Source organism: Lipotes vexillifer, unplaced genomic scaffold (assembly GCF_000442215.2).
Source record: "Lipotes vexillifer unplaced genomic scaffold, Lipotes_vexillifer_v1.1 scaffold1293, whole genome shotgun sequence".
Classification (NCBI taxonomy): domain Eukaryota; kingdom Metazoa; phylum Chordata; class Mammalia; order Artiodactyla; family Lipotidae; genus Lipotes; species Lipotes vexillifer.
In genome coordinates this window covers 1,774,367-1,788,501 of record NW_006790911.1, presented here as the reverse complement: position 1 = coordinate 1,788,501, position 14,135 = coordinate 1,774,367, and the positions used below count along the sequence as shown (strand labels likewise).

General features: G+C 38.9%; 1 protein-coding gene across 1 annotated transcript in view; it reads right to left on the bottom strand.

Moving 5' to 3' along the window:
- Window positions 1-14,135, bottom strand: part of INPP4B (inositol polyphosphate-4-phosphatase type II B) — a 352,372-nt gene that overhangs the window by 232,576 nt on the left and 105,661 nt on the right. The window contains exons 5-6 of the mRNA XM_007464000.1: window positions 9,968-10,018; window positions 212-291 (exon numbers count right to left, since the gene is read on the bottom strand). Of these exons, the coding sequence (XP_007464062.1) occupies window positions 212-291; window positions 9,968-10,018 (131 nt within the window). The remainder of the gene's footprint in view (window positions 1-211; window positions 292-9,967; window positions 10,019-14,135) is intronic.

The window sequence follows — 14,135 nt, the reverse complement described above, 5'->3', positions numbered from 1 at the left end:
TTCCCTACAAGAGCTGATAACTTTTGACCATGTGAAACACAGACTTGAATATGAACCTGAATAATTGCTGTTTTCCTGTAACTAGCTGCAGAGGAGACCGTAAGCTGTTTGAGAGTTGACATCCAAACATCTGCAAGAATTGTGACTTTCAAACCCAACCAGCCTTCAATAAATATCACAGGCTGTTAAATTTAACAGCATTGAGACCCACCTCAGGCTCAGGGTCAGCACCTGCTCCTTGGACTTCAGTAGATCTCCGACTTTAAAACTGGTATAGCCCAGAAAGCTTCGCTGAAAATAAGAAAGAATGGTTTCCATTAACTTCTGAGGTTCTCAGTATTTTGTGTCACAGCAATCACACAAAACTAGTCTTCAGAAGAGTGCAATGTTAAATCTATTAGCCTGACAAATATTTCATTGACAGAAATACAACCATCAGTAATAGATATCCACTTCATGGGGCGAGGTTGAGGGATGCAAATGCATCCTTCTCATTAAAAACAGAGATGAATAGTCAGGAAAATAACAAAATGTCTAACACAGAAGCCAGGACTTTTCCATGAACACATTTTCTCCCCACATGAAAACTGAGATAAAAGAAAAGATGACAGACGTTTAATATTTACCAATGCCGTCCTTGTTCTTATTAGAATTCCTCAAGTCATGGGCAGCAACAACTTTGTATTCCAGATATGAGCAAATCTGTTAGTTGGAGCTATTTTTATGTGGGATTCTGTGCAAGTTATAAATAGAAATGCTACATTTCTCCCCCATCGCAGCAATGTTTAAAAGTATTTGTTTCCTTTGTTATTTCTACACTAGCATGGGACAATTTCACGCCGACACACAAAAAAGAATGGTACTTATTCAATTACATTTTCTAAAATTGCTTTTTTAACCTATCATACTGGGTGTTGACTATCTATGAATATATCTACCTTCTACACTCTCTGACTCATAATATAAAGAATAAAACACTAAATTGGTTTTTCTTTTCCAGGATAAAAATCTTTCATCTCTTTTTAATATTCCTGGCTGCCTGTGATTTAAAAGTCACAATATTATGGTATACCATAAATAAAATTTCTCATTCTCCTTTCAAGGTCAAGATGTAAACACGAAAATATCAGTATCAAACCCATATTATTACCTATACCATTGCTGCCTAACACACCATAATACTTTACAAGAAGTCTACACTACATCTTCCAGAACATTCTCTCTTCATAGGTCTGTTGCCAGCCTGCCCTAGAATGAGATGCTGGACTTAAGTCAACTGGTTCTTTTCAGAGGAAAGAGCACAGTGATTCCATACATAAGAGGCTGCATCTACACAAAGTGATCCTTGAACATAGAGAAGACAAGCTTCAGGTCAGAATTTTTCTCCTTCTTTTCAAACTCCTAACTTAGAAGAACTGGTTCAAACGACTTAAAGGCAAACACCTGAAATACAACTCGGTTGTAAGTTGGAGATGCCTATATGTTAGTAATGATGAAACCTAATTAATTCACTTGAAACTCGAAGAAGTGGTTTAGATACCAAGTTGCCAAACTGGGGATCACAGAAGACTAAATTATTAGGTGGAGAATGTTATGTGAAAACAAGCTGTGATGACATGAGTGCTGAGAGTGAATCAAGGCAGAGAAGAATTCCAAGAGCTGTATGAACAAAGCCAAAATTGAGGGTGGCTTTTCAGTAAGGGGTAGAGAGTGTCTAGAAGAGACCCAGCTGAACAAAAGCACTTACGCCACCTCAGCAGATAACCTATTAGGACGTCGCTGTATAAAAGGGCTCCCCTTCTCCACACTGCTTGTCTCCATTCCTTATCCTGTTGTATTTTTTCCGTTGTCACTTAAATATTATGTATTTAATTGCTTATTCTGTCCTCCCCTCAAAATAAAAATTGAGATTTGAAGATCCACAACGAGCTTTGTCTTCTGGTAACCTCCCAACTGCCTAACACACATTAGGTGTGTGATAAATAGTGACTGACAATAAATGAATGAATGAATGGCATAGACACTAGCTTTCAAGTAATTTATACCATGAGATATAAAAGAAATACTCCTCCTGCAGATATTTATAAACCATTATAATTCACTGACCTGTGGGAAATCAAAACAATTTTTTAGCTTGTGGATTGTATAGCGTGGTAGTGAATTTCACTTTAGCATTTTGTATTTTAAAGAGATGTCTTGCTTATTTCTCTTTCACCAGTAATTAGGGTTGTTAATTTAAATTCTACTCCTCACTCATTATCCTCACTTGAAGAAAATGCTCAACCCACCAGAAATGTCACGGTGCCCCCAAATTTCCAGTTATTTCTTCTCCTTGCCTTTTGAGATTTCTGAAGGAAGGGATGGTTTTAGAATTAAGAAAACAAACTGCACATGCCATGAATGTTAGTGTGGTCTTTTCAGCAATAGAAGCAGCAGATGTCCCAGACGGGAATGTAGCAACGAGAGACAGGTGGAGGGGCTATTTTCAGACATGCGCCCCAGACACACCAGTAGGCACAGCTGCAAGTAGTCTGTGACCACAAGTCATTGAATGTCTCTCCTGCCTACCAGGCCGGGAGCTCCTGTGGAAGCAGGACCTTGGCTCATCCATCTTCTAGCTCAGCCCATTGTCCAGAACAGAGAGGCTGCATGCTACGCCCAATGCTGCACTGTGAGTGTTTGTAGTGTGCCAAAAAGGATGCCTGTGAGTCAAACTTTTCCATCACAACTGTCAGCCACATGCTTAATCTCAAGGGATATTATCTTTTGAGAGAGATCTTACAGAAATCATACAATCCATTATAAATCAACTTAGGTAATGGCATTATGAAAGGGTGTCAAACCAGAGGAAGTGTTATTTATTCTAAAAATACTTTTTAAATTTATCCTAAAAATAACTGTACATTAGGACTACATGTTGCATAAAATGCATTTAATAAAATCCCTCAGTTTAAAGACATTGCCTAATTGTTTCACATTGCAATACCGAACAATGGACTTGCCTATACTCTTACTTTCTAGCAGGTTTTTATGTGTTTGCTTCACCTCAGTATAAATAAAACTAGGACCCTCCACACCCCTGAAAGTGGAAAACACATCATTCATTTACATGAATATTCATTGGACTCCTGGTCAAAGAATGAATTAGAGAGAAAACGGTCTTCTCTATTATGAAACCTGAATCCCCATGGAGGGAAAACAGCACAGAATGCTAATGCAAAAGAATAATTTAATATAGAGTTATTTTATCTTTACTGTCACTTTAATCATAATCATAGAATTGAAGAAAATTATTTCAAAAAATCTGTTTATATTCCAAATATAACTCAGGGAACAATGTTTTCATCTCTCCTTCAGTATTGTTTCTAAAATTCTCATCTTCAAGGTTTTAAGCTGGGAGATCCAATATCAGGAGAAAATTTAAAAACAAAGAAAAACTAGAGTTGGAGGTCTGAAGTGTAGTTCTAAATCCATGATTATGCCCAAAAATGGAAATCTGGGCAATTAAATCACTTCTCCCAGCCCCCAGGCTGGCTGTCCACTGATGGACGCTGTCAAGCTCCGTTTGTCTGTCTTCTCTCTCACAAATCTGGGACTTGGACAAGTTACTCCACCATACTAGGCCTTAGTTTCTGGATGAAAAAGTTGCATAGGATAACTGTATCTTTCTCATAGTTATTGTTATGAGAATTAAAGTAATCCAGGCAAAGCACTTAGTACATTGCTGGGAAAATAGGAAGCACTGCATAAATATTAGCTTGCACAGTACTTAAGGGAAATATGCCCAGAAGTCCGATGACTTAAATATAAGTCCACTTCCAATACTTTTTGGAAAAGGCAGAGTATATTTTTTTAAAGAAAGTCTATGAGAAATTCCTATTATAAAAAAGAAAAATGTATGTTTAAAAGTAAAAGTTAGATTCAGGGAAATATAAACTAGAATAAATTCTAGTGAAAAAAAAAGATATGAAAGTTATGTGGTCCTTTATAGTTCTTAGTGTTGAGCACACGTTACCTATGATTCCTTATAGCTCAAATTTTTATTAGATCATGTGGAATGTTTGTCAGAGGCCAAGAAATGTCTGAATGAAATCAACAAACATTAAGACTTGTTAAGACATGGCCAGTCTGTAGATGAAGAGACAGGAACTCATGGGAGTTAACTGGCTTACACCTGGTCACAGAACTAGTTAATACGCAGAAGCCAAGTTAGGATCCAGGTTTCTTGCTCTGCAGTCCAGAACTCTTTCATCCCCCGCACGCTGTGCCTCATTTGCAGGACAGGTGGCAATTCCCCTTCCTTTTGACAGGCTCTCTGCCTGCACTCTGTGCAGCTCTGACTTTTCTTGCCTGCTCATGACAATGCAACACTCACCATTATCATTCTGGTGCAGGCACCCAAAGCAGGTGATCATCAAATTGTTAGATGCACTATTTCAATCACTCACCTGGCTGGAGAGTGATATCAAGCGGGGTGGAGAATGCAGGGCACCTGTCTCAATCCCTGGCTCTGCTCTACGGGGAGCGTACAAATAAACCAATCATCCTGCCTGCCCTGGCAGGGACTTAGCACAAGTCACAGACATCCAGAATGCTCAGCAGGGTTGCATACCTGCCTGAAGCAGGTCCTCAATGGTTTCATTCCCCTGGTACTACACAAGGATCCAGAGGAAGTACTCCTCCATACACATACCTCCATCACCTATGTTCATCTCACAAAGCCTGTATTCAAAGTTTAGGTTTCCTTTATACTACAACTTTCATGGATCTCCCAAGTTTTTCCAAGTACTGTCCAGAGCTGCATTATCCAGCATGTGCACTAGTTTGTGGCTACTGTGAGTTGTGTTCTAAGTGTAAACACAAATCAGATTTATAAGATGTGACATGAAAAACGGAGTGTGAAATATATCATTACTGATTTCTGAATTGATTACATTTTGAAATGATAATATTTTACATATATTGAGTTAAATAAAATATTACAACTAATTTTACCTGTTTTCTTGTTACTCTTTTAAAAGCATGGGCTGCTAGAAAATTTTAAATTACATATGTGGCATGCATTAAATTTCTAGTAGACAGTGTTGTTTTTTTATTTTTAATTTTTATTGGAGTATAGTTGCTTTACAATGTTAGTCTCTGCCATACAGCAAAGTGAATCAGTCATACATATACATGTATCCCCTCTTTTTTAGATTTCCTTTCACTTTAGGTCACCACAGAGCACTGAGTAGAGTTCCCTCTGCTATACAGTAGGTTCTCATGAGTCATCTGTTTTATACATAGTAGTGTACATATGTCAATCCAAATTTCCTAATTCATCCTCTCTCCCCCCTTGGTATCCATAAGTTTGTTCTCTACATCTGTGTCTCTATTTCTGCTTTGCAAATGAGTTCATCTGTACCATTTTTCTAGATTCCACATATAAGCGATATTATACAATATTTGTTTTTCTCTTTTTGACTTACTTCACTCTGTATGACAGTCTCTAGAAGACAGTGCTGGTTTTTGAGGGTAAATGAAGATATACATAATACTCTGACATATTCTCATAAAACTATATACTGGAACTGTGGTGTAGGTTTTAAAAGGTCTTTGAAGACCAGAAGTTTATATTGTGAAGCAGGCTGATACACAGCATCTCCTGCACATAACTTACAGGATGGGCCCTTTTTCATACTTTTGTACAGGTACTTTTTCTTCCCCCTCTACTCTAACAGACATGGTTGTGTGGTTTCCCACTCTATAGGAAGGGACAGAGGGTACATGAACTATATGCGCTGAAAAAATACGTGACAAAGAAAAAAGAACTGAGAGAATACCTATTACAACTTGATGAACAGTCCAAAGAACACATTAAAATGCAATTTAGGGCAAAGTCATATATTATAAAATTACATCTTTACTATGAATATACCTCACAAGGTCTCAGAGCACAGCCTGGTATCTGCTTGACTAAGTCATCACCAAAGGTGTGGTTTCATCTAATAGATGCTGCCGAAGAATGCAAAGAAATGTATGGAACATATTTGAAAGATTTATAATAAAAAATTTTAGCTCGTTTTTTTAAATTGGAGTACTTAGTGGCTAGAGTCCGTGGCATATTGTAATGGCAGAGCCATTACCTGCTCTATGTTCTTGGCCAAGAACTTAAATTCTCAAGAATTTTTTTCAGTGTCCCAAAAAATATTTTGGAGGAGTGATGAGATGTATAATAATCAGTGGTACTTCAAAGCTGCTCAAGGCGTGACAATTTTTCTCTATCCAGAACATCATGTGCTCTGAGGGTGTTAGAAAAGCCAAGGCATGCTGACTTGTTCTTATTTAGACTCATTCTTATCATGCTTGAGATTTAGTTTGGTAATATAATTACCATTTTATTGATTTCCGATGTGTCATAAAAATGTACTCGATTCTTACCATGTTATTGCAATTATTTTTAGACACCCCCTCCCTTTTTATTCTGGTGGTTCTAAAAAAATATAAGATGGCTGGCAAACCAAAATCATGGTATGCTTCCTAATGCATTCAATACATATATCAAGATTTGCTAATTTCCGGGCACAGAGCTAGGGCTATTAACGTAAATAAAATATACATGATCTTTGCAATCATGGAGTTTAACATGTAGTAGGAGAGTGGAGACACTACTAATAAATAATACCCATTCTGCCCAAGTTGCATTACTAATAGCATTTGATTTTGTTTAAATGGGAATTGTATCCCGATTCCCTTCTACCCAGGGACTCTGATCATCTCAGTGATTATGTAAGTGGTGGGACTGTTGGCCTTCTGTACCCTGGGATGCAGAACAATTGATATAAAACCCACAGATATGCAAAGCCAACTGTAAGGGACTTGAGCATCCATGGATTTTAGTATCCGAGGAGGATCCTGGAACCAATCTCCTGAGGATATTGAGGAATGACTGTATACCAACTGAGTTTTCCTTTCCAGAATTGAAGGAACAGGATGAGTTGCTCAGAACCTTTTCAATTTGGAATGTGATACCTGGAGGTGTAATGGTCAGACTGTACAACACTTTAAGAAAGGAGAAGCAGGGCAATGGACAGAGCCTGGTTGCTTTAGGTCATTTTGAGTAGCTGGAGACTTGGGCAATTTCCCCATGACTTTTCTTAACATGAGAAGAACAAGTCTGTTACCTACTCTACATCCAGTTACTTGCTTCTGAATGCATTCCTAACTGATACAATAGGCATGTCAGAGAATGCCCATTGAGAAGTTTCTTTTGGTCCAGGAATTATACATGAGTCTTTGTCAAGGATGAGGACACAAGATAACAAATGTTCCACATTGTAAGTTCAGAAAACCTCATCACAGTGCCTAAAAGGAGCCAGTTTAGAGAAACTGGCCTATCAGTAACCACAACACAGCCAGTTCATACAAAGGTAGTGTTGGAAGAGAGAGGTCAGAATTTGGGGAGGATACAATTTAGGAAATGAAGCGGATCTCTCTCTTCGTTAACCTCAGGAAGACATCTCCATCTCCAAGGCCAAAACCAAAGTCATGGGAGTATGGACCCAAAACATGACTTATGAAGCTTGAAGGTGTCCAAACCATCTCTACCTCTGCTGTGTTGGGAACTGGTGACTGTGTCTCCTTTGAGAATCACTGATTATCTAGTACCCGATGCTGCTGGGGCTCATAGAAACGGTCAGAAGAGACATGGTTCAGCCAGAACCAGATCCCCCATGATGGGAAAGTATACAATGGGAAGGGGCCTCCAAGGCCTCCAGAAATACCTATATTTGTGCTCACAGGAGAGCCAGCATTTCACTCTGCCACAAAGAGAACTCAGGCAGCATTATGCTGAGAAGCATCAAAACCAGCATAAAGGGCACCACACCTCATGGTGGGCAAGCACAGAAGGAACCTCTCCCCTTTCCTTTCTCCTGAGCGACTGAGCAATGAGAGGAGGAAAGGGGAGAATGTGTGAGGATGGACCATTCCCCCTCCCCCCACCGCAAGTTGCTAGAAGCGCAGAGATGTCTACAGCCTGTAGCGGGAAATGGTAGAGGAGAGGGTGGAAGAGAATAATTTAAAACCAGAGAAGAGACTCAAGTTTTAAAATGAATAAGATGCATCCCATTCCAAGACCTTGAATGAGAGAAAAAATAGGGGGCAAATGCATACAGTTAGGCCAAGATGTCATTAAAATCTCAAGCAAGGGGGATTTAACACAGAGAAATTGTGGGAGTGAGCAGTTGGAGGAAAATAATTAAACCAGCTCATCTTTCTTGAACCTCAAAAAATAAATGGGAATTTTTTTAAAAAAACGATTAACTTATTCAGAGTTATAAATTTCAGTCTTTTTTTTTTTGCCATTTGCAGCAACATGGATGGACTTGGAGGGCATTATGCTAAGTGAAATAAGTCAGACAAAGAAAGACAAATACTGTATGATATCACTTACATGTGAAATGTAAAAAACACAACAAACTAGTGAATAAATAAAAAAAGAAGCAGACTCACAGATACAGTGAACAAACTAGTGGTTATTAGTGGGGAGAGGGAAGGGGGAGGAGCAAAATAGGGGTGGGGGAAAAGGATTATTATGGGATTATATGAAATCATGTGTGTGAAACGTTTGAAAATTGTAAAGCACTATAGATTTTTTTTTAATTTAAAAAAAGAGTTACAAATTTCAGAAGGCCTTACATTATATGAAGGAACCGTAAAGGGTGTGAGGACGGCTTGCACTGGCGGTTCTAGTTTGAAGGAGGACGTCTGAGTGGTCGTAGGCAAAAGGCCTGTGACCCGCGTCCTGAGCTGGGAGAGAGCACCACTGGGCAGCCAGGCAAGGAGACTGCATGTGTCCTGCAGGGAGAGAGGCCTGAGGCTGGGAGGACTCGCTGGTTCCTTGGGAGAAACTCTACAAGCCCAGGTAGTCTTGGCACCAAGATTGGCGGTGGAAGTGAGAGCAGCACAAGAGGCTGAAGGGACTGGCAGGAAACAAAGCATGAAGATTCATTTAAGTCAAAGAGAGTTATTCAGCCTGTTCCAGGAAGAAACTAGAAGGCTGCGTTCGGCATGAGAGAGCACGAAGTACCCTTTTCCTTCCCCTATGCTGAGAGATGCAGAGGTGGCTGACTCACTTCTCAGCCAATGCAAGGCACGCTTTCTGGAGGGCTCCCTTGGCAGGTTGGGATGGCAGCTGTTGCCAATGAGAAAATGAATGCTACCTAGTACAGGGCTCCCCACACCCACCGGAAGAAGGTTGCCAACTGCCTGTAGGATTTCAGGGAATTTCAAATAGGCCTTTCAGTTGGCAGGGCCTCTTAGACTCAACTTACTTCTGGACTTCTTCCACCTTTCTGAATGCAAGATCCCAGGGACCAGCCTGCTGGGCTATTCTTCAGGAGCCTCCGTTGCCTACTGTAAACTTGTCTTTACAGCTTTAAAGCAAAATTACCTGTTACCCTCTTGCTCTCCCAACTTGTAAAAGCTTGAGATGCAATGGCTCAGATGCAGCAGGAAAACCTCAGCTGGATTTTCCGGCACTGGGCTGCACTTCGGTGGCAGCTTCTGTTTCAACCTGCCCTACAGTGTTGAAGCGGCTGGATGCAGAAAACATCACAGTCCTACGGCTAGTCAGCCCTCTGCGTCCTTGCCGAAGCGGTTGAGCTCACACCTACAATTTCTCAGCCTCCTGTTGGTCCTGGAATGTTGGCTCCGAATCACATCTCAGTTACCTGCAGGGCAATTTCTAGACTCATCTCTAGCCAGCTGAACTAAATAAGAATTCACTTGAGGATGATTTTCAGGAGACAAGGAACGAAGTCCATGCAATTCCACAAATATGTGACCGTGTCTCCTTGCATGGTCACACTTTATTAATTTAACTCAATTTTATTTGTCAGCTAGAAGGCAGGAGGCCAGAGAAAACCCAAATGATTAGCTTAGAAGTGATGTGTGTGTGCCTTTCGGAAACAAAAGAAACACTTACCCCAACCTCTGGCGGGGGATCCTTATGTTCAGGGAGGACACTTGTTCTAACCTAAGGAGAAAAACAAACATCTTCTGTATGACTTTGGAGTAGAAACCAGTGCAGAAGCTTCACACAGGTGCTGTTTGCATTTTCCCTCATCTGGCGTCAATTCAGACTCTGTGGTTAATCATTACTGAAGGTGCCTGTGTATGACATCCACTGTGGGCAACAACGACGCTATCTTTTTATAGTTCCTGAATTTCCTGAGGTTCGTAAGTAGACAGAGCTCATCCCATCACTCCTTGTCAAATACAGAGATATCTGGGCTTTAGGTGAACCACTTTTAATCTCCTCGAAAAGCAAAGCTCATTCAACATTCCAGGGAAAGGACAGAGTTGGCATAGAGAATGTCATTCCATGAATGCATATAACTATTTATTCTCTTTTAGGATATCTCTCTCTCTTGAGAATTCTGGGCCAAATTGTGATATACCATCATCTAGATTCCTTTGAAAATTAATTTCTGATTGTGGGAGGATAATAGTGTAAAATAGTCATTTGGGGAAGCTTTTCATATGTTTAAAAAGCATTCCTGGTGAAAAATCAACTCCTTAGATGATAAGTAGACATCTTTCTTCTAGTGGGTGGTGATCCTCAACCCTGGCTGTACATTAGAATTACCTGGGGACCTTTCAAACTACCTGTGCTCTTTCCTGTCCACGGATATTGACCCTAATGTACAGTTACGAGTCTATGATTCTCTATTTAAGAAAAAAGATGTTTCCGATAAAAAGAAGTCACAATTATCTTTCTCACTTAAGAAAAAGCTAGTAAAAGCAGGAAGCAAACATAAAACCTAAACCTAGTATATCTAAATTTGAAGTAAGGATGAGATAAACAAGTTAAATGAATACACAGCAACATACAAGAACACTGTGTTTAACTGGAGAGCAGAGGGCTGCGGGGAGGGATGGGAGAGAGGAACCCAGGAACATATAATGGATCAACATTTTAGGGGCTCATTTTAACAAAATCCCTTTGGAGGTGCAGCAAGGGCAATCATACTTCTTTGTTTCTTTATGACAGATCCAGCATTATCACTTGTACAATTTGTCAGTCATTATGAGTCAAAATTGTTCACCATTATTTTGTCACACAAAATAATGACAGGAGATATCCCAACAGAGTAAACAACACAATTTACAGAACATGCTCAGCTCAGGATTTCATGACAGAGAGCTCACTGTTTAAGAGCATTTCCAGGTTGGTAGCTGCATTAACGTTCTTTGGTCCGGAATGTTCAGAGGTACCCTTCAGTCTCATTATCTGGAAATCATTAGCTGGCCCTAAAGGATGAGGAAGCTTGGAAACTATATATTAATATATAGCACGCTGTAATGGACCATATAGTGTGTGTGTGTGTGTACACACATAGACTATATAAATACAGTGTGTGTGTGTGTGTGTGTGTGTGTGTATAGACTATATACATAGCATGTGTATATACACACACACTATATACATATATACATATGTATACTAGAATAAATTATATACATAGTGAATAAATTATATACAGAGTGAATATTCACATACATGCAACTCATACACACACATATATATGTGTATATTTATACATCATTTTAAGAAAATATTTGATATCCAAATAACATTACCCAAAAGGATATATAGAGTATATACATAGTGTGTGTATATACACACACACTATATACATATATACATATATATATATCAGAATGAACCACATATATAGGGAATATCCACATACATGCTAACACACACATGTATATATGTGTATATTTACATATCATCTTAAGAAAATATTTGACATCCAAATAATATCATCCAAAGGGATATATAAATACAGTATGTGTGTGTGCACATATATACATATATGTATATACTTATATAGACTATACACATAGTGTGTGTATATACATAACACTATATACATATATACATATATATACCAGAATGAGCTATATATACAGTGAGTAAATATTCACATACCTGCAACTCATACACTAATGTATATTGGTATATTTATATATCATTTTAAGAAAATATTTGACATCCAAATAACACAATCCAAAGGGATATGCTTGAATTTAGAAATAAAGTGAAAGAAGTCCGAAACTGTTAAACATATGTAGGACTGCATATAGTGTGTGTGTGTGTGTGTGTGTGTGTGTGTGTGTGTGTGTGTTTGTAGACTATGCAATCTAATGTTGGACAAAGGTAGAATAATAGTGACAATTCCTGCAACACCATCATTAAACTCCTAAATTTAAATTGATTTTATCAGTATAACATTTATTTCTTAAATGTTAAATAAATATGAATAAACTACATAGAAAAAAAGATTTTTAACACAAAGGTGTATACTATGAAAAAGTCTAAAGATATTCACAGACTGGTTTGCCATATCCAGTGTGTGCGAGTGTTTGTGTGTGAAGGAGAGAGAGAATGAATTTCACTTTACATAATAAAAGTATTTTTGAAAAGTACATGTACACCACATTTTATTAAATCATGGCATGTTTAAATCACTAGCAGAGCTCTTGATTTAGAGGAAATGAAAGACAAAATTATAAATCAATTTTAAATTTTATAAAGTCAAATTTTTATAGGAAATGTTTGTTTAAATCAGCATGTATGTACAGTTCTAAAATCTTTAAATTTAAGGTCAGTACTACTTATGTTTAGCATATAGGTTACATATCGATGATGCTTTTCTTGCGTTATCGTACTACCCTCTTCACAGTGAACACAAACTAGGTGGCAAACACTGGGTTTGCCAGTGAATAAGGTCCCATTCCTTCTCTTCAGGACTTCAGAGTCTGGTGGGCAGGACAAATGTATGAATAATCCAGGACAATGTCGTAAATTCTATAATGGAAATGTGAGCATTTTCCTGTCTGCATTCAGAGTGAAGAGTAACTAGTTCAGCCTGTAAGTGTCAGGAAAGGCTTCACAAAAGAGGTGGTCTGGGGTTTTGAACAATGCGTAAGAGTTTTAGGTAAAGAAGGATGCGACAAAGCAACCAAGGTGTTATGTATCAGGCATGCAGCATGGAGTCATAAAAGCCCATCTGTGTTTGGAAAAGAGTGAGTATTCTGATGATGCTATAACATGGGGGCCTCTAGGGATGTGACAAAAGCCGACTGTGTTTGGGGAGAGAGGTTGGGGGCCATTTGTTGTAGAGGTCCATCTGTCATGTTATAGAATCAGAGCTGTACGCAATTTCTAGGAAATCTAGCAAGGCGTTCAAGTACAGGAGTGACATGATCGGAGCCCCTTGAATCATCCCAACTCTGCCCAGACTCACGTCGGAAGAATTATCTAACCTCTTTATGCCAGTTGCCCTATGCCTTTATGTCCGCTATCTTTAACATGGGGTTAATAAGAGACCCCATAAGTTGTCATGAGTATGACATCTTTTCAGCACTTAGAACAGTACTTAACACAGAGAGGGAAGGAGGGAGGAAGTGAGAGAGAAAGGGAAGGAGGAAGAGAAGAAGTGAGGGGGGAGGGGAAACAAGAAAGAAGACAAAAGAGAGAGTTAAGAGATGACAGAGGAAAGATGGGATGAAGCAGAGAGACAGGGAGACAGGACCAGAGGGAGGAATATGCCCCTGAAAAAAAAAAACAAACATAAATAAACCCTGGACAGATTTAGCTGAGACCTCTTGGTGAGAAAGGGATGAAGCAATGGCTGTCACTGTAGCATCTGGAATATTCCAGTTCATCGGCAATGTCATGCCTCCTGAGATTTACTGGCCTTCCTTAGAAATTCATTTTCCCTTTTTTGGTCTTATTAGCAGTTCTTCCCCCTGTTTTTCTTCACCATACCCCTCCCTGTCCCCTGATCCTTCCTGGAAGATAAGAATGTCTGCCTGACTACACATTTAGAGTTCTTATAACTTCCTTTTGTCTGGATTTTTATATCAAATAAAGCAAGAAAGGTCAATTACTAGAAGAGGTCATGTAGAAAATTATATATTCCGTCTTGAATATTTCTTAAGGTTCCTGTAAAACAAATTCATTTCCTTCTCTATCAACTTCATAAGCTCAACATTCTATGCACTAAATTTACCCTGAAAAAAAAAAAAAAAACAACCAAAGGAAAAACAGGTAGCATATAGGGAGGGCAACCCTTTCATCA